At 32.5% G+C, this 19812-nt stretch overlaps 5 protein-coding genes across 7 annotated transcripts; 1 reads left to right on the top strand and 4 right to left on the bottom strand.

Annotated features, from left to right (window-relative positions):
- Positions 1-2826: 2826 nt before the first annotated feature.
- Positions 2827-7474, bottom strand: LOC139086659 (carnitine O-palmitoyltransferase 1, liver isoform-like). Its single transcript, XM_070635225.1, has 8 exons — positions 7240-7474; positions 6464-6748; positions 5617-5795; positions 4398-5323; positions 4254-4339; positions 4052-4190; positions 3464-3989; positions 2827-3171 (listed from the first exon to the last, which is right to left on the bottom strand). Exons 2-8 carry the CDS (start codon positions 6739-6741, stop codon positions 2981-2983), a joined length of 2325 nt encoding a protein of 774 aa, XP_070491326.1. The 5' UTR covers positions 6742-6748; positions 7240-7474; the 3' UTR covers positions 2827-2980.
- A 1198-nt stretch (positions 7475-8672) lies between these two features.
- Stt3A (catalytic subunit 3A of the oligosaccharyltransferase complex) lies at positions 8673-12007 on the bottom strand. The gene is made up of 4 exons (XM_070635236.1): positions 11644-12007; positions 11455-11578; positions 9924-11307; positions 8673-9600 (listed from the first exon to the last, which is right to left on the bottom strand). Exons 1-4 carry the CDS (start codon positions 11747-11749, stop codon positions 9046-9048), a joined length of 2169 nt encoding a protein of 722 aa, XP_070491337.1. The 5' UTR covers positions 11750-12007; the 3' UTR covers positions 8673-9045.
- Positions 9907-13210, top strand: LOC139086671 (cell cycle checkpoint protein RAD1 homolog mrt-2-like). 3 transcript variants are annotated; one of them, XM_070635239.1, is made up of 3 exons: positions 9907-12241; positions 12297-12353; positions 12417-13210. In XM_070635239.1, exons 2-3 carry the CDS (start codon positions 12317-12319, stop codon positions 13160-13162), a joined length of 783 nt encoding a protein of 260 aa, XP_070491340.1. In that variant the 5' UTR covers positions 9907-12241; positions 12297-12316; the 3' UTR covers positions 13163-13210. The 3 variants fall into 3 exon arrangements, with proteins under 3 accessions (XP_070491340.1, XP_070491339.1, XP_070491338.1); XM_070635238.1 differs by having other exon boundaries at positions 11388-12241; positions 12315-12353; XM_070635237.1 differs by having other exon boundaries at positions 11388-12353.
- LOC139086672 (interaptin-like) lies at positions 13155-14109 on the bottom strand. Its single transcript, XM_070635240.1, has 2 exons — positions 13730-14109; positions 13155-13677 (listed from the first exon to the last, which is right to left on the bottom strand). Exons 1-2 carry the CDS (start codon positions 14107-14109, stop codon positions 13170-13172), a joined length of 888 nt encoding a protein of 295 aa, XP_070491341.1. The 3' UTR covers positions 13155-13169.
- A 667-nt stretch (positions 14110-14776) lies between these two features.
- g (adaptor-related protein complex 3, delta 1 subunit-like garnet) lies at positions 14777-19040 on the bottom strand. The gene is made up of 9 exons (XM_070635276.1): positions 18760-19040; positions 18554-18649; positions 18230-18424; positions 18081-18160; positions 17750-18014; positions 17238-17311; positions 15847-17146; positions 15573-15729; positions 14777-15508 (listed from the first exon to the last, which is right to left on the bottom strand). The coding sequence occupies exons 1-9, from the start codon at positions 18865-18867 to the stop codon at positions 14874-14876; spliced, it is 2910 nt and encodes a 969-aa protein (XP_070491377.1). The 5' UTR covers positions 18868-19040; the 3' UTR covers positions 14777-14873.
- Between the last annotated feature and the right edge of the window lie 772 nt (positions 19041-19812).

Below are 19812 nucleotides of genomic sequence, written 5' to 3'. Positions count from 1 at the left end.
TACCTACCTACCTTGTTTACCTTAACTCATCTACTTTAGCTACCTACTCTAGAATATCTGGAATGGGGTGAAGTAGGACAGCTAAGATAGAGCAGGCCGTTGAGATATTTAGTTAAAGGAAAGTAAGTGTACCTCAGAACAGCTCTGAAAGAGTAGTCAACTAACATAAAGTAGACAGCTAAGATATCGAGGGAATCATACTAAGACAGGGAGGGATAAGATAACCTAGAGTAGCTAGAATAGTGTAGGCCAGGTACCTTAGGATAGGAGAGTTCAAGATTTCTGGATTAGACCCTTATGGTAGGGTATTCCTGGTAGGTAAGGAAACTCAGTGACATCGCCGGAATGTAAAAGAATTAATTAATCGAAACCCACATTCTTTTACTTAAAAGTTGATGAATAAATTAAGTTTTTTAATAGAGAAAAATCACTTGACTTCCTTTCTCCCCACGACATGTGAGGTGTTTCTAAAAATTTACAGACCATGATGTAATATTTTCGAGAAAAAAATCTCTTGCGAAATAAAAAATTTCCTTTACCCCGCTGAGTTGTAAGACATTAATGTATCGGCAATAAATTTACATAAATTTTTTACATGAGAATCCATGAGAATATTGGTCATGTCAATAAAATTTGATCTTTTTGAAATGATTTTTTTTTAAATATTTATGAGAGGAAGCACTAGCCTACATGCTTTCTGGGGGTTAGATTTTGTCCTGAAATGATAACATATAGGAATTGAATAATTCAATCAAAATGGCTAGAAATTATTTAAAATTTTAACGGTTTTTTCAAATTTGAATTTTTGTTTGAAGTTTTTCAAGCGTTTACAGGCAGCCTAACTTATTGTTACAATGTATAGACACTTATTAGGACACTCAAAAAATAACAGTGAATAACCAAGTGAAAATGGACTCAACTCAACAATCAGACTTATTCATCTTAAAATAGATTACATAAATCAGTCATTCATCAAATCATGAGCAGCAAGCCGAGCAATAGAGCAAGTACAATAAAAAGTTTATACCTTATCTAAATTAATGTCAAACCCCGAAGCCACATAAAATGTATCATGAATGAAGATTTCAATTTCAAAAAAAAAATAACAAGCTTAAAGTTTCTGTCGATGTTGCGGTTTTTTCAATATGGTTGAAAGTAACTTTAGAGTCATGGGATTGATTTTTAAGAATTTCATTGCAGTTTTCTAACTACTCAAAATGCATCTAACGCCGCCATATCAAATTTATTACAATTTTACTTCACCATGCGGTATTGACTTTGCTATTATTTTTACTATTGTGAGGTAGTTTACGCAATTGTTCGTGCTTTATTTGTCTGTATGTCTGTGGTTCAGGATGATACTTATCCGAGGTTTCTCATTGGGGTAAAGTCCTATTGATTGCAATGATCTCATTCTTTAGAACAATTATTAAATCTAAATCATCATTTAATGACCTAATCCAATAAAGCGATAAAAGCTGTGTAATGAGCACTATACACAGAAACATTGTTAAAGTAAGCATTGTGCCACACTCCCCAACAACCCCTGGTAGCTCAGTTGGTAAGAGCACTTGACATGTAATTAGGAAGGCGTGGGTTGTAGTCCCACTCAAGCTATGTTGTTGAGAAGTGTACTTTTTTTCTAGGACCTTAGTGGCAGCAAAGCTTCGACTACTAATTCGTGATTTTATGTATAAGTTCAGAAAGGAACATTAAGGAACTGGCAGAAGTTCACGAAGGATAGGACCGGCTTTAGACGTTCTCTACGCACGGCAATCAGTAAATCAAATCAATTTAGCTTCTTTGGAGCTTCCTTAAGCCTTCTTTAATCCTTCATTTCTCAAGTGTGACTTAAGTACAGCGGCATGAAGTGGTCTGATTGTTCTGAAATCTAGCCAGAATTAAGTCAATATTACGTTGAGTTGCGTCCAGCAACAAAACAGTAATTTCGTCCTCCTTCCAATATTTCTAGTCGCTTTGTTTCCTAACATATTTTACACTCTTGTGTAGATACTCAAAGAAAATGCGCTTCCATCGACCACAACTGTCCCACATCTATACCATCTTCATCTACATATCATAAAACGGAACAAGTGAAACTTTCTACAGCCAATTGTCAACACTTTTTATTCTTTTATGCAAAAAAACAAAACAAAATGAAAAAATTGTCGTCGTCGTCATCTTCGTAGTCGTTTAGAAAGATCATATAGCCATGCATTAAATATGATATTTTATTTAAAACAATTTTTTTTTCTACTTTATAGTTTCTAATTACTTCCATTTTATGATGAATGAATGAATAACTGAAACCATGAATGAAATGGAACTAGGTGTATGCAAAAATGAAGGCAGTCTCATAACACGGAAAAATGTACAACTCAGCATCACTTGTTGGATGTATATCATTAGTGACAATGGTGAGAAATTCATCGCTCACTTGGGAATTTCGAGAATTTTTAAGGGCTTCCTTCCTTTTCCTAGATTTTTATCTCTTGCACTTACACGTGTTACCCTTCAGAGAATAAATATAAATTTAGGCTGTACAGCAGTGGTGGACAACCTTGTGTTTTTCGTGGCACATCTTGTTGGTAAACCTCAACCGAAACCGCACACGACATACGGTTCGTGGCATTTCCAATCATTTGTGTCGCGGCACAAAGGTTGCGCACAACTGTTGTACAGCCAGATGATATAACTTGACTTGTTAACATCGGAATCGAATGATGTGGGATGATTTTTATGTTTTTGGATAAAGTATCACCATGGGAATTATGGATATCGTTAAACGTAATTGTGCATTTCGTTATATCTAACAAGATTGAGGACTAACAAGTAATAAGGATTTAATTTTATTTTAAGGTACAATAATATTCCAATTTACAATAAAATAGGTATTCTTTATAAGAATTCAATGAATTTCATTCATTTGTCTAAGGAATCATAGGTTTTTGTCATATGCTAAGTATAGCTTCATATTTTTTTAACTGACACCATTTTTTTGAAGTTTTTGCTCGGCATTGAGCTTTACAAAAAGAGCTTTTATGTCACCCAAAGCTTTTGTTATTCGTTGAGAAAATCTTTCAGTGTTTGTTAAAGGACAGCTTATGGTACTTGATAGATGGAAGAATATTCTATTTTCACCTGATACGATGTATGATACACTATAGCCATCTGTAAGTAATAAGATTATTGGTTAGTAAGATTCGACATTTTAGGATAAGAAGTAAAGTTGCCATGACGTCACCGTGCCCTTTGATTGCGACCCATTTTCCGAACATGACTGTGTTTAGTTGATCTTAAGTCTAGTTATGAACTTGACATACGGGGAAATTTAAGTTTAAAGCTTAGAACTAGACATACAACCGACTAATCGTAGCCTGTTCTACTCAAGACTGTTAGGGCAACTTTTAGCAACACTTTAAGCATACATCCTCAAAATGTGAAACAACAAGCATAAACTTACCATAAGATACAGGACCAAATCCACCTCCACTGCCCACCAATCCTGGATACTTCACAAGATCAGTTCTAGGACTCTGACCATGAGGAGTTTGACTAGTTGATAATCTCCATGGTTCACTAAGGACTTCCTTTAAAAATGGCGAATCAATTTCAAGATATTTGGAGATTACATACAGACAGAATATGTGACGATCAACTCCTTTTCCTGTCATTGCTTCAAGGTACAACTGTTGATGTCTTTCACAAGCTACTCTCAAAAGACGAACTTTTTCTTGTGATGAAACTTTCTCGTCTTCCATCGCACGTACCCAAGCACATGATTCAATTGAACATGATCTTACAGTTTCTGTTCTACCTTCACGATATAGACGTGTCATTGATGCTTCATATGTTAGAGAGAATTTTCCGAAATCACGGAAGTAAGCAAGTTGTAGAGCCATTTGAATAAATGCATCAGGTGAGACTTTGCATGTCTTGATAAATCCTTTACCGAAATCATCAAATTTGAGTACCATGTGATCAACATCCTGGAAGAGTTTAAAGGTTTTGTAATGAGAATATTATTGTAAATGGAAGTAATTGTGCTTACACTTGTGATTTTCAATGCATCGCTGTATGCTTGATCAATATTTTTAACCAATTGTTCATCACTAAAGTCCCACTTCAATCTAGTTGGGAGTGGTGGCGTACATTCCATGGTTCCTAAAAGCTTGCCATTTTCGTCATAGCTAGAGATGATTAATAATATGATGAAGATGTGAATCAAATTAAATTAATGCTGCATTACTCACCTAAATTGATCATCAAACTGAACTTCTTCATACAAGTGTCCAAGAATAGGAGCATCAGCCCATGAATGTTCTGCATTCATTGCATACTGTGATGTCAAAAAATAATCAATAACAATTGATAATTAGTACAAAATTAAAACCTACTCTTGCGTTAGTTCCAACTGACATGCAGAAGCTTTTGTCAAACCAGAAGTCAAAGATCTGTCCATGAAGGCATTCCTTTGAAAAGACCTTCATTTTTGCACTATCATCAAAGTCCATGTCATATTCTTTGTCATGAAGATTAAAGAAGAAAATTGAACTTTCAATGACATCCAAGGATGCTTTATTGACTCCTTTTGAGAAGTATTTATTTCTTGTTTCAGCCCATTTGGTTCTGTCCCATGCAGTTAAGGATCCCAAGTACTCCTCAGCATGTGAAGCTTTGTTATTGGATTTAAGGATATAGTTCACTTGATATTCAATTTCTTTAGCATTAAGCATGCGACCATTGTGCTGAACTGGTAATTTATAGAAGACTCCTTTATGTCTTATAGCCATATAATGTGCATCATCATTATGAATGAGTTTATCTCCATCAACGCCTGGAATACGTGCAGTATTGAACAATCGTTCGTATTGATATGAACATAATGGAACCATTCCTTGAACCATAATCGGTTGAAGTTCTTGACGAATAATTTTTCTACGGAATTGCATGCACAAGTAAATCAAATTGGCAACACGAGCAGCTTGATCCTTGGTTGGATGATTTACACAGTCAGTTCCATAAATATTACTGTTGACCAGGAGTGGATGTCTACTTTTATGGTAAACATATTCTTCCCACCAATCTGAAACGTAGTTTGTTGCCCACCAGCTTTTAAGGACCAAGTAACGCTGTAACTTCTTGCCAATTCCTTTCTCAAATTCTTCAGCTTCCTTTGCAACTCTTTCGTAATTTTTGTCATCAAGTAATGGACGTACTGAACGTAAATATCTCTTCATTGTATCTTTTACTGGTGGGACAGGTAGTCTTGGTAGTGTTTCTTGGAAGCTGAATAGATTAGGTGAGTTCCATTTGATAAATACTAAAATTAGAGACAGAATTGTTAAATTTAATCAAAGGTTCCATTTCAGAATTGGGAGGACTTCATTGTAGAGGAGCAATTCAGGTGCAGGTTTCTTGATCTATGGCTGCTCCTACAATTGGTATATAGCTTATCAGAACCAATTGTAGATGTAGATACAGGAGTAGGTGTATACCATTGTATATAAAGAAGCCGGTCTCAGACGACAGTAGGTTCCCTTTTAGAACTTATAAAGTCCAGGCTCTCAAAGTCCTGCCAATTCCATTCAATTTAATCATCAAAACTAAACTTACCTTTAAGCAAAATAGCCCAGATTTTTGTTTTCATTGTAACTTTTCTACCACGTGCTTCAAACAAAAATCCTCGATATGTCAGCAACATCTTTAATGTAAATCTCATTAGGAAGGCTACAAGAAGCCAGTAGAACAATCCAGCGATAGTGCATGCAACAATCTCCCATCCTAGACTTTGACTGAAACAAATAAAATGTGAATAATTAACTGAATGTAATAAAATAATTAATTAAATTTGTGTTAAGTTTCAAGGCCACAAATCAAAGGAATTTGAAGTTTCTAATCTGGTAATTTTTTGCTGCAATATGTATGGATGCAGGGATATATTCTGAGAGGAGTGGATGGATTTGGTGGTCAACTCTGGCAAACGAAACGGATATCAGCATCAAACCTTTTTGGCAGAGCACGAAGTCAACTCGAATGTTATATGGAGCCGACTCAACTTTCGAGCTTTCCTTTTTAGACTCAAGAATTCGTAGCTGATCAATCACTTTTGATTATTTTGATCAGTTCTGCTTGCCAATCATACTAAATTTCTATCGAATTGGTCATATCGTAACCGGCTTTCTTATCATGCGGAATTACATAAGCATTAAGTATTGTTGATAATATAATACAAAAGCAAGTAATTAAGAAAGAAAGCTACATTCAAGTAGCAAATCAAAAGTAAAGATAAGAACTAAATTAATGATAAGAACTAAAAATAATTGACCCAAAACAAAACTATTTTGGAAATTCCATGAAGACATAAAGAGCACCTGTGCGCGTGTAGATTTACGTAAGCAAAAAAATACCAGTTTTATGATTTTTCTTTGTTTTGTTTTGAAGATGCGGCTTGTTTACATACTTTGGCATAAATTTAATGACGAGTTTAACGACATCAAAAGGAGTATTTTGTGTGTAGAAATGAAATCCCATTGCCATAGCCACAATAATCCACAGACTTTCCAAATGTGCTGGATAGACTCCATTCTTGACTTTACTTCGGAATCTTGCAAATCTTTTCCTCCAGGATCTAATACCAGATTTAAATACAAGCTGTAAGACTTCCTGATCATGATTTGCCTCTGTATGCTCATGAATGAGGACATCACTGTATGTTGTTGCCTGGTGAGCTTCGGCCATAGTTCACCTAAATTTTAAAGAATCGAATTTTAATCCTTAACAGTTCAACAATTTTATCTTATCGTCCGCGCGTACGTAAATGTCATTTGGAGGAAATTTTGGTCTACTTTGATTTTTTTTAAAAATAAATTCAGCATGTCTGTTATCTACAAATATGTTTTTATATATTATAAGTGACACACCTCTTCTTATTATTTTGTATGTGTCTTACTTGTTCTGTTTCTCTCAACGAAAAATTTAAAGTCCAATGTCCAAAGGTTCAAATTTATCTTATCCTGCTTAGCTTGAGTTAAGCTCAAGTCACACTTCCGATTAAAAATAAATACAATTCAATGTTAGTCATGAGAAAAAGCTTAACTTGTAATTTCCAATAAATATGCATGATAAGTTCAGTAATTGGACTTGTCATGAAATTGTTCGATGATGATCAAAGATCAACGTCTAAAGGAGGTTGTTTAATCTCTATGAGGATGAAAATTGCACAAAATTAATTAATACCTTTTATGAATCACAATTAATTATGTAATTAAGTCAGTGAAACTTTTGGACAGCTTGTTAAAATCGACAGAAATGAAGAGAAAAACAAATTTCACCAAAAAATTATTATCACAATATTGTTTCTTGTTTTTTCGCACGCGTAGGTCTGATTCGGTGAGCGATCAAAACACAAATGACCGTCAATGTACAGCACACGAATACGCACAAATCGACAATGCGCGCTCACTATGAATCGACGAGTAGCGAGAGTAAGACTGAACAAAATTATGATACCGGCAAAAATTGTTCTCTGCCGTAAAGCATGATACAAATGGAGATGATGAATTTATTAAGCACGCTTTCGCGTGTTATTTTATATTTTGAGATAGCAGAATCAGCTGTTTCCAAATAAAATAAATTGAGAATGAGAGAATGCTATTCTATGTCACTAGAACTTACAACTTATTTATGCGTAGCTCAATGAACTTTAATGCAGAAGAACTGTTGTTTGTGTATGCTTTAATATCTTGTTGACTGTTGTCTAAGTTATTATTGAGAAACTTATTATTAAAATTCTAATAGCTGTTTATTGTTATTTCAGAATCTGCATGAGAGAAATCACGTAACCTTCCTGTCAAGAATACGTTATATTTGTTAAGAGAATGCGTGAATAAGAATTGCTTTGAAATCAGGTGGTCCTGGCCAAACCATTCGTCAAACCTACACCACACCCCCACCCTCCCCCTAAAAAACTAATGCAACATGTACCGACCTCTAATTTAATACAAATGAAGTATTTTTGTTCACGGTCAGAATTAATTGAGGTAGGTAGATGCACTTTTTGAGAACAAGGGTCATTAAATATAATTCGTGTCAATAATTTTTATTCCATGGTAAACATTACTTTCAAAAGCTGCTTATTCATTCTTGATATTTTAAAGCATGCATGATATTTGCTTAAAAGACTTTGACTGTTAAGGCTTGAAAATGAATTGTTAATTTTCAATAACAAGGTAGAATTCAGGAATTTTTTGGCTCATATTTTGACCTATATTTAGACTCCATAAAACTTCGCAGGTGTGAATTTTTGTTTATCTTATCAGTTTAAAAATAAAGCTGCAGTAGAAAGTGTCATTACTCAACGTCTTGAACTGAAGCTCCTAAATTGATCAATTTAGAGTCGTAGTATATCCCGAACAGTGCGTTATGTTTGCTAAAGCCCCAATGTGTAGTCGTCAAATTAGCGTAAGACTTAAAATTGTCCTAAAGACACCTTGAAGGCGGATTTGGACCCATTTTTATGCCAAAAATGCGGTTTGCCACTTTGTGTTACTCCGCACGGAGTAACATTTGTGCAAATATTCTTGCTTAAACAGCTGCAAATTTGTTTGAAGCATTTGCTAAATTTTGTTGATGACTTTCCACTAATTTGTGGTTGATTCCAAAACATCTGCTTAACTTTTTGTCATAAATCTTTTATTTTTTGTTACAAAAAAATTATAGAAAAAAAATAATAATAATAAAGTAGTGAATACAAAGCAAAAAAGTACAATAGATAAGAACTGGTATTAATTAAAGAACATGGTTAAAATTGCGTTAAGTATTACGTGTAGATTTATGATTACTGTTCATGACTGACATATCTGCAAAAGTTTTCTCTTCCTTTAATTTCCTTGAGAATATTCTTTGAGCTTTGAAGTAGTTAGGCAGGTGAAAAAGGACTGGTTTTGGTTGTATTATTTTTTTCTTAATATTCATTTAGGTATTAAATAGGAATGACTCAAATACTAAAAATTATTTCACTCTCACAAGGATGTGTCTATTGATTTACACACCACGATTTTCTAAGTCTTTAACTTTGTATATTCTCACAAGCCAGTGCTCAGTTGTATAAACTTCCTGTAAAGTCTCTAATTCAAAATCTTTGTTACCAATTTCAGCTCCACGGACACGATCGTAGCCTGTTGGCTTTCCAGCTTCTGTGTACACATGACCGAATCGATAGTAACAAAGTTTGTACATTAGACAATTCAAAAGTGTTGGTGAGCCTTCTTTGTCAATTCTGAAGTCGCCATTTGATGAATAGTAATCTTGTTCCTTAATATGTTGTCCACGATCAGTTGAACCTCCAATTCTTACCATCCACAAGAATTTATTGATATCATCACTCGAATATCCAGTCAAACCGCCAAAAATTACCAGAACATAATCTACATCCAACTCTCTCATGATTTCATAAGCCTTATCTTCACTTGATGCCATAGCTTGACCAACCCTTGAAATATGCGTATTGTTCCAAGTATTATTATCGACCAGAACCGTCCGATTCGCCATAGCCGTTATCTGATATCCATAATCCCACCAACTCATAATTCGAGCGTCCTAAAGAAGTTCAAAACAGAACAGTTTTATTAGAATAGCATGAACTTAATATTTGATTACTGAAATAGTTTAATATATATTTTCAGCGATCAAAGTGCAAATTTTTTTAATCACGATCCTGAAGTCTTCTAATGCCAATCGAATAATAATGTTAATTATAGACAAAAGAATTCTACAAAAATTTGGAACTCAACTTTATCATATAGTTACCATTAATCCTAGACACATTAGGAATCTCCTTTATAAGGATCAATCAATTATCAATTCTATCATCATTTAAATAATTTATAGACATTAAGATTTAATTAAAATCATTAACTCACCTCAGCAGTGTTCATTTTCAACCAGTAGTAAGCTTCACGGAAATCATCAAAAATGATTCTACTTCCATCATGCGATCGTGCTGATAAAACAATAGATGGTGAAGAGTAAGCCTCAGATGTAACCCATGTACAATGGAATGTATAAGTAATGAGCATGAAGGTAATCATTACAACAAATCCAATAGCAATTTCACTTTTAACTCCTTTATTTTGTTGATCATATTTCTTGTATTTCTTTGAGGTATCTGGACGTGCAGTCTTTCCATCAGTGCTTGCAAATGCTGTTGTAGATGTGTCGACATTTCGAATGTATTTTGTCAACAAATGTGATACAGCTATGCCTGATAAGATACACATGACTGGTGCCAAAACAAGCATCAAACGAACCATAACACCAGCAAAGTAAATTGACGTAATTCCATACAAAATTATGAAAATGTTGGCATCAGTAAGCTTATCGAAGCAGAAATACAAGCCAGCTGGAAACAGGAATACTAAAATTTGCAAATCAAAGTAGAATGAACTCCATGATGTCGGTTGATGTTCAGAAACTGATGCAATAATTGGAATATGATTCTTAGCATAAGATGGATCAAGTAAGGAATAGAAACGTCCAGTCCATGGTGAAACCTTTCCAGATAAAGTCAATACAGCAGCAAATCCAATGAAGATTGATACAATGGCAATAGTTATTGATTTAAGAAGAACTTCGAATTGTTCCTTTGATAATTTTGACTTTAAATATTCCACAAATGAAAATAGTTGACACAATCCAAAGACTCCAAATGCCAGCATATGTTCCGATGATTGAACTGGTTGAAATCCAACAAATGAAATTTGCATACTTAAAATCGTTCCAACACAGTAAACTGTACTGTAAGCGACGTATAGACGATGAGAAAATCTTCCAGTAAACATTAATGCCAAAACATGTAATGGAATAAGATTGATAAGGAAGACATATCCACCCCAACTTGAAACCATGTAAAAGTATGCAAGACTGGCCAATGTTGACCATAAAATAGCTCCAGTTTTAACTGCCTTAATCCACATATAGTATGTGAGCAACATAGCGAAAATTGCAATTCCTTCATTATCGTATGATCCAGCAACTGATCGAGAAATGTATCCAGGAACAATTGCAATCATAGCAGCCGATACAAGTCCTGCACCAGTTGAATAGATTTCTGATGTGAGCAAGTAAGTCACAATGACTGTGAAACTTGAGAATAATGGAGCAAGAAATACGCAAATATTTCTAATATCAATCGTGATATTCATGAGCCATAGCAAGCGATAAAGGGTCGCTGATGTTACCATTAAGCCTGGATAAATTGTTCCTCCAATAATTCTTCCTAATGGGTACCAAGCCATCTCATCGAACCTGAAATGAGTGAGATTTGTTAAATCCAAGGATTTAATTTAATCCGACGGATTAGTCGGCAGATTTATTTTTGTCAAATTTGTTAGCATTGAATAATTGAATGATGCTGGTTCCTTTCAATATTCATGCTTATCTATGATAGCTTACCAATTGTGGAAGTTATAAAATCCCTTATCAGTAAGGAACTTAGTTGTTCTATAATTGAAATAAGGATCGAATTCATGGATAACACTCTCAAATCGCAAAACGGAAAATAAACGTGTAGAAAAAGCTATAAAGGAGATAATGAAAAATTCGTGAAAATCAATTGAGACATCCATTAAAGTAATAACTCACATAATATAGCAGCAAGCACTAAAATTCCTAACTTTACAAGACTTTCCTGCTTATCCCAATTGATTTTATAGGATGAAGACGGCAATTTTTGCTGAACCGTACTCATCTTGATATTTCTGTATTTTTGGTGATGTGTACTTTAAGTTGTTTATTTTGTAATTTTTTATGAATTTTATTTCCTTAATTTTACTACTTTTTTGATAAGCCTATACGATAGTTTCACTTTTATTCACACAATCGATATCTATTCTTTCTTTATAAACTAAATTTAAAGCTCTTAAGAGCTCATAATTATACTAAATTTAATATTTTTAAGAGCCGGCAAAAATTTGTTGAAAATGCCGAATTTAAAAACACATTTACACGGATTGCTATTCTGTATTTTTTGTACAAGATTTATTTTTTGAAACTATTTTGTAACGGTTAAATTTAAGCGGATTTTTCAGAACCAAAACATCAACAAATGTTTAAAGCCGAATTTAAAATTAATTAAACTATGGAAACGAAAGGAAGGCCTTCAAAATCACAAGAAAAAATCAATTTTAAGGAGTTGAGTGTACAGAATATTGCTGTAGCAGGAACAATTAAAGGACAAAATGTAAAATTTTTCTTAAATACATTAAAAAGCCTGCAATTTACAACAAATACAGAAGTACACTTTACGAAAATAGGAATGAAGTTTATAGCTGAAGAAAGCCAGTTCTTTCAAGGTAATAAAGATTTTATTGATCCATTGAATTGTCTTAAAATACATTTCTGGATGTCATTTACAGGCGTTGCTTACTTCAGTGATGTATTCTTCAGTCGCTTCCACTTCACATCTAAAACTAAGGAACTTGTAAATTTTGGAGTAGATTTCACAGCTTTTTCAGAATTTCTAAGTGCAATTATCAATAACGATTTAACAAGCTTAAAGATTGTTTATTATGGGGATCATAGGCCGATTGCCTTCATATTGAAACAACAGGACAATGAAACTGATCCAAATGAATCATTAAGTGACATTTCTGACGAAGATGAAGAACCGGTGCAGACAGTAAAGGAAATTGTTACGGAATATATCATTCGTACAAAGCATTCAATCAATCCAATTGACTTTACATCCATAGAATCTCCAATAGCATCGACCATTCTTATGGATTGTGCTGAATTAATAGACATAATTTCAGACCTCGATAATGCTACAGATGAGATTCAGTTTAAGATCGATGGACGTTCATTTATTGTTAAATCTTTAGGAATCCTTCAGTGCAACACACAAATTCCATTTCCTTCTGATCATAAAATATTTAAAAAGTATAATATCTTTAAAGACACAAAATATTCATACAAATTTTCATGCTTTAAATGCATGTTGAAAGCTTTAGCTCATTCAATGGAGGTGTGCCTGGAAACTAGAGAAAATGGACTTTTAAAGGTACAAATTAAGGGAAAAACAATAGAAAATGAATCGTCGCTATTTTATGAATATAATGTAATGCCAAACGTGGAGGAAGACAGAGAAGTTATTGTTGATTAATAGAGATTTATTGTGATGTATTGTCTTTGTTTAGAATACTTAAAATCTGCACTAATAAACTTTCATTATTTTTCTCCAAATCATAACGTTTTGAGTCTGTATCATACTGAACTTTCTGTCCACCAATAGACGACTTGAGAATGGTTTTCATTTCCATAAGAATCTCATTTGCTTCCCTTTGCTCATCAAGTAGAGTCTTCATCATGACATAAACATCACTCAATCGATGTTCTTTTTCCTTTTTCAGCATTGTCTGGACTATTTCAGTTGTACTATTTTGGATAAGTGATCGTAATTCATTCTTCATCGATTGAAATGAGTCGTTTAATGACTTTTCCTTTTCTTCGTTTTGCTGCTTAATGCTTTCTAGAATTGCGTTTGTTATATTCGATTCTATGCCTTGTAAAATGCGATCATTAATTTGCTCGCACTGGATTTCGTCAATTTGAGTAGCATTCTCATTATTTGGAATAGCTACATAACTATGATCAAATCTTATTTTTTTAGCGTCGTTCCTGAAAATAAAGTAATTAAGCTAGGTGGTACTCAAAATAGTATTTTACTTACTGGATTTGTTCATCACTATAACGCTTATTTGTTATAATTTTTGGATCGTCCTTTGGAACAAATTCATCATCATCACTTTCATCACTTAATATATCAATGCTACTTTCTTGTGGCATATAATCTTGATGAGCAAACTTGACTGCTTTATCGACATTAACAAAATACTCAAATTTTGTCTCAGATCCGGACTTGAATGATTTGTATTTTTTGTAAAGGAAATCAAACTTTTCTCTCAATTCGTCGACTGTTGCTAATGGAAAGCTTTCAGATTTAATGATCTTCAGAAAGTTTTGCTTGGATTTTCCATTCAATGATGGATTAAAGTATGCTCGACCATAATTATCCAGCAATTTTATTATATCTTTTTTGGTAAAACGCATATTTTCTGAAAGTTAAAGCAGTATGAAGTGTTTTCTGATATCCTTATATTGTATTTTATCTAACCAAATGAAGATATATTGGATAAACCGTATGTTAAATGGTTAATTAAATCAATTAATTTATAATTAATATTTTTGTTGATTTAAATTTCAACGAAATTTAACAAGAAATTTAAAATTATTTTAACCGTTGAAAAACACTTCAAATGTTTTTGGAAAACCATATAAATTCCAAACTATTTGCTGTTGTACTGCTTTAGAACATAAATTTGAAATATCCGCTGAAAATCATGAAGACAAAGAAAGAAGGCATTTATTATAATATATTTAATTACTTTTTATTAAATTGATCTTTTTCTTTCATAGTCAATTAATGTTTTATATTTATTACACAATTATTAAATGATAACGAAAAAAATGAGACAAATAATGGTGAATAACATTAAAATAGAACATAAAGTGCCAAATTATTTAATTAAACAGTCATAAATTTATAAAATTTCATATTCTTGATTTTTTTGCCATTATCATTAGAATTAGAAAATTGTTTTCTTAGAGAATTTTGGCAATACGTTAATGGAATCTCGTTAAGGACAAATTCATTTAATTAAGCACGCATGAAGCATTCATTCACTTCTAAATATATATATGTAGTCATAACAGAGAATTTATTAGTTAGAAGACTAACTAACTTTTATATAGGTTTTATACATAAGTTGTAAAAAAATAAAATTAGGAGATGTTTGGAAAGTCTTTAAAAGGTTTCACAATGTTTCCTCATATTCACTTTTTTTCGATGATTTCTTATGCTTTTTGGACTTTTCCGTGTCCTTTTTGTCATTATCCTTTGATTTTTTCTTAGACTTTTTAACCTTTTGTTCTATATCGAGTATATCCGTTGATTTCTCATGACTAACATCATCATTAACAATCTCCTTTTTCCGTTTATGCTTCTTTTTGTCTTTTTTTTCATTTACTTCCTCTATCATTAAATTTTGCTCAGGAATTTGTTCCTTCTTTTTACGATGAGATTTCTCTTTTAATTTCGATGAATCAGACTCTTCTACGTGCTTTGCCTTACTTGTTCGTTGTGGTGGTGCATAAAATTCTTCAACATCCTCTAAATTTATATTACCGAGAGCTCTATGAGGATCATTCAAATCCAATTCATTTTTATCCTCTGAATCTGATAATGTTGCACCTTCTGGCAATTCCACAATCTTATTAACTAAATGAACTGGTTTTTGTTCCTCTTCAGATCCACTTTCAGACTCAACTTCCTGTTTCTTAGTCTTTTTAGACTTTTTCTTTGATTTTTTACCAGACTTTTCTTCCTTCTTTTCCTTTCGTTGAGCTTTACGACTCTCTTCTAGATATTTATCAGATCTCTTTGTTTTGGCTATAAATTTAATTAATTAATACAATTAAAACTAATTTATTTAATTAAAATCATTTGAACTTACAATGAACTTTAAGTGGAATATCAAGATTCAATTCAGCTATTGGAATATCATCGATATTGTCATAATCACCATTGTCATTCGCCTGACGACTACCTGATGAAGATGATTTCAAGTAATTTGGATTGTGTGCTTGCAACATTTTTCTAGCTTCTCTTATCTGTAAAAATTAAAATGAATTGAAATTAATTTTTAACGGTTTTTGTAGAATTTAAAAAAAAAACGGGTTTGTAGAATTTAAATTTTTGAAATTTACAAGATCGTTAATTAAACTCACCTTTTCTAACTCTTCTGGTGTTGGTTCAAAACTGTCTTTACGACTGCCTCGTTCACTGGTCTTTTCAGATGCTGAGACAAACAATCCATCACCTTTACTTTCATCCTCTTCATCGCTTGAACTTTCACTTGGTGGACCATTAATCCATTCATCTAAATTAAGGCCATCAGGCAATTGCACTTTACGTTGTGCTTTTGCAGCTACTGGAAGTAATTCTCCATCAAATAACGATTTGAAATCATTTAAGATTTCTGTAAGCTGTGCTGGGAGATTCGTCGTTATAACATTTCCATTTTCATGATCACCAATATCGTTCAATAGATCTTGATTTGTCACATTCTTTGTCTCATATTCACCATTGAGTGCTTCATTTAATGCTAAAATAATTTCACGTGTTGCTGATGCTCGTTCCTGTACTTCTATATCACCTGAACTTATAAAGTATTGCAACTTTTGTTCCATTAATTCTGTGGCATTTTCAATTGATTTCAAATCTCCTGATTCGCTGGCTCTTTCAATGATATTAGTCAGCACTTTAATAGAATTTTGAACAAAAACGGCTTGAATGTGACCCGGAATTGAGCGCTCTTGTAGGAAAAATTTCAAAGCATCTTCTGGATTATCAATTTGATCAGCAAATTCACCGACTATCCAAGCAGCTGCATATAATACTTCATACATTGTACTCGTTTGTGACGATGATGGAAACGAGTTAATTAAATTAGTCATCTCATTAACGGAGAATTTACGAACACTTTCAACACGAATTGTAACATCTAACAATTGATCAGCAATAACACTTCCATGCTTTGAACCAGCTTCTAATTGTATCAGTTCAACAAGTACAGTCAAATACCATTCAAAATTAGTAACATGTTGATATGATTCTTGTGAACAAATCTCAATTACTTTCAATAATAATTCATCTCTATAGACACTTCCTTCAGCTCTCTCCATATGTCCTAATAGTTTATTAACAATCTCCATAAGATTCTTCTTTGAAACCATTCCATAAAGTAAATCTAAAGCTCTCAATCTAATTGATTCATCCTTATCATCAAGACATGCAAGTATTAAATCCTTATGTGCCTGAACACTTTTCGGATGTGTTTTTAATATTTTTGACATTGCCAATAGCCCGAGATATTTTAAGTTTTGATCGGAATCCTCTATGAGAATCCTTAATTTTTGTACGCATAGCTGAATTGATGCGGTATGATTAGGCATTCCACTGCTTATGCTAATAAGAACAGCTATAACTGTATTGATGCATTCATAGAGTAAACTCATTGCAGATGTGCTGTGGAAATGGAAATAAATAATCAACATTAATTGCCATTAAATTGACACGAAACAATTAAGCATAAAGTAATAATTTGCAATAAACTTGCCTATGAATTAAATTCGTAAGCGGTTCAATCAGCTTCTTTCCTAAACGAGGTTCTATGGGAGTTAAAGCGCCAAACTACATGAATATAATAAAATAGCATAATAAACAACATTAGCATGATGGTAATTAGCGACCAATTAAAGCGGGGATCATTCAAAATTAATAACAGTTAAAAAATATTTAAAATTTATGTTGACTGAAATTTGAATTTCAAAAATCCGTTAAATTTCAAATATTTTATAAACGTTAAATCTGTCAATTATGAAATTCACAACAGACAGCATTAATGAATGATCCCTAATGTGTGTACATAATAAAAAGTAAGAATTGAGGATGTTAGAAAAACCTTGAAATTATTTCGATTAACGGTCTCGTCAAACTTATGCTCAAAGATGGACCACCATAAAGTGCGAGTACTCCAAACTTTGCACATATAATTTTATGTATGAATTATTTTATGGAGTAAAAAGTCATCATAAAAAAAGTTAATTAATGCAAATTAAATCTACTCACCAATTTGATTATTTTAATGAGCATCCAATTATTGGTCGATGTTGTCATGAGTTTAAAGAATATTGGTGCTAATGAGAGATAATTTTTAGGATTCTTCCTCGCCAATTCACATATAACATTAACGGCAGCAGATTGTACACCTGGATCTGGATCTTCTAATTTCTCTTTTAATTTTGGAAATGCAGGTCGAAGTGCTTCTGGATAATTCAAAAACACTTTATACATCATTAGGACGGCTTTCATTCGCAAATAAGGTTTTGTGGAACTAAAATTATATTAATTATGGTGTAATTAACAATTAATCAATCATCTTTCATTGTTCTGAATTTACCTCATTAGTGTCATAATGTCATTAGCTAAATCACGCGAAAGATCAGGAGATATGAAGCAACTTAAGCCACTTAACGCAACCTATTTAATCAAGACAAGGATAATCAATAAGTTATTATGTATAAAAATAGACATGAAGGCATTAATTACCCCAGCATCATATTGATTTGTTGCACTAAGATCCTTTCGAATCATATTTGTTGTTAACATTAACAAGTCGGTGCCTGGATGGAAACTTTGACTGGCAGCAAGATATCCAACCCGTTTGCATGTGAACTTATTGGAACTCATGACTTCGATAATATTGAATCCAGCCCATGATATATCATAGCCACACATTTGAAGCTATAAACATTTGTGTAAATAAAAACAAATAAATTACTTTTTATTCGTTTATTTGGAAGCCGTCTTATCAGTTCTGCTACTTTCACATATTTTCTGTTATCAGTCGAAAAAAAAGTTAATTATACTCACATAAGTCAACTTTGCAACTGCATTACATTTGACGCTGATATTATCGATTCGCAGTTCCTGTTTGATCTCTTCAATGCATTGAGCAATGTAATTTGCCTAAGAAGAAAGTGAAAGAAGAAGGAATGTTAGAAAAGAATTGCTGATGTGGATGTGCGAAAAAATTATGAAAAATTTTATGATCCAGTTTGGAAAATAGATAATTATACCTCATTATCTTTATTATTCCTAAGTCCTCTGACTAAATCAGTCAAATTCTTATCAAAAAGACGCTGCAAATTGCCTTTTACTTGCTTAATATTTAAGTTTAATGACATTTTGAAGTTTTTTTCTTCGTCTTATAAATTTTTATTTAAAATATTTTATTGAAACTGAACCGGATGCAAATTCTTTAAATTGTTTAACTAAAAAGGCTCATTCCTAATGACTTTCACATTATTTTTGTTTATACTTTAACTATCTTTTTCGTTTAATTTTACTTATTTTAAAAAATATGTTTAATTTTTTCGTTCTACTTCACAAATATATCAAACAAGTGTGTAAGTCATCCATACCGATTAAAACAAGCATAGTAGGCGCTTTTTTAAATCAATAAATATTTGTGCAATTTATAGTCGATATTGTATGAAAACAGATAAAATGTTGAGTATTTGATTAATTTTTGGGAAGTACAAAGCAAAGAACCACACATATTAGTAGGTTTACTGTTTTGTGACTAGAGATACAACGATAGTCTACGTGCCAAAGTGTTGAAATCTAGTTTTCACAAAATTTGTTTCAAAAACACGCACACATACAAATAAAACAGTTTTAACGAAATTTTCAAACATTTTTTGGCCGTTGAGATTCCCTTTAAATTTAACGAAATCTTCTTTTGCTGGAGATCATTTAATTAAATATTTAAAATATTATCGCTAATCATTACAAAAATAAATCCCTGAATAAACCCATAATACTAAAACAATTTCAAATAAAATAAAATTGAATGTTGGAAAATATTAAATTAAATTGCAGCTCCGCTAATAACACTTTGCTTCGTTCATATCCATAATTCAACTAAATTGTTCTGAGTCTCTTGACATTTTTTTCACCCTCATAATTTCTATTATCGATGGGCGTTCCTTTAACTCTAAACTTCAGCACATTGCTGTGATTTATAATATTGAAAATGTTAATGTTTACGGACAAAAGAAGCTAAAAGACTCGTCCGTAAAATGATAACGTGCTGAATACAAATTCACATCATGTCCCCCATTACAGTC

This window comes from Chironomus tepperi, unplaced genomic scaffold, assembly GCF_022539635.2.
Source record: "Chironomus tepperi strain 1889 unplaced genomic scaffold, CSIRO-AGI_Ctep_v1 contig_87, whole genome shotgun sequence".
Classification (NCBI taxonomy): domain Eukaryota; kingdom Metazoa; phylum Arthropoda; class Insecta; order Diptera; family Chironomidae; genus Chironomus; species Chironomus tepperi.
Note: the sequence above shows the minus strand (reverse complement) of the source record. Positions and strands in the feature narration are given on the sequence as shown.

Coding starts and splice junctions, on each gene's coding strand:
- LOC139086659 (XM_070635225.1), bottom strand. CDS start 6,741: ATGGCCGAAGCTCACCAGGCAACAACATACAGTGATGTCCTCATTCAT. Junction 5,796..6,463: donor GTCATTAAATTTATGCCAAA/GTATGTAAACAA, acceptor TATTTGTTTCAG/TCAAAGTCTAGGATGGGAGA. Junction 3,990..4,051: donor ATGCATTGAAAATCACAAGT/GTAAGCACAATT, acceptor AAACTCTTCCAG/GATGTTGATCACATGGTACT.
- g (XM_070635276.1), bottom strand. CDS start 18,867: ATGTCATTAAACTTAAATATTAAGCAAGTAAAAGGCAATTTGCAGCGT. Junction 18,650..18,759: donor GGAATAATAAAGATAATGAG/GTATAATTATCT, acceptor CTTTCTTCTTAG/GCAAATTACATTGCTCAATG. Junction 18,425..18,553: donor CAGTTGCAAAGTTGACTTAT/GTGAGTATAATT, acceptor AAATGTTTATAG/CTTCAAATGTGTGGCTATGA.
- LOC139086672 (XM_070635240.1), bottom strand. CDS start 14,109: ATGCGTTTTACCAAAAAAGATATAATAAAATTGCTGGATAATTATGGT. Junction 13,678..13,729: donor TATAGTGATGAACAAATCCA/GTAAGTAAAATA, acceptor CTTTATTTTCAG/GAACGACGCTAAAAAAATAA.
- Stt3A (XM_070635236.1), bottom strand. CDS start 11,749: ATGAGTACGGTTCAGCAAAAATTGCCGTCTTCATCCTATAAAATCAAT. Junction 11,308..11,454: donor TTTTATAACTTCCACAATTG/GTAAGCTATCAT, acceptor CACTCATTTCAG/GTTCGATGAGATGGCTTGGT. Junction 9,601..9,923: donor TGAAAATGAACACTGCTGAG/GTGAGTTAATGA, acceptor GAACTTCTTTAG/GACGCTCGAATTATGAGTTG.
- LOC139086671 (XM_070635237.1), top strand. CDS start 12,140: ATGGAAACGAAAGGAAGGCCTTCAAAATCACAAGAAAAAATCAATTTT. Junction 12,354..12,416: donor AGAAAGCCAGTTCTTTCAAG/GTAATAAAGATT, acceptor TGTCATTTACAG/GCGTTGCTTACTTCAGTGAT.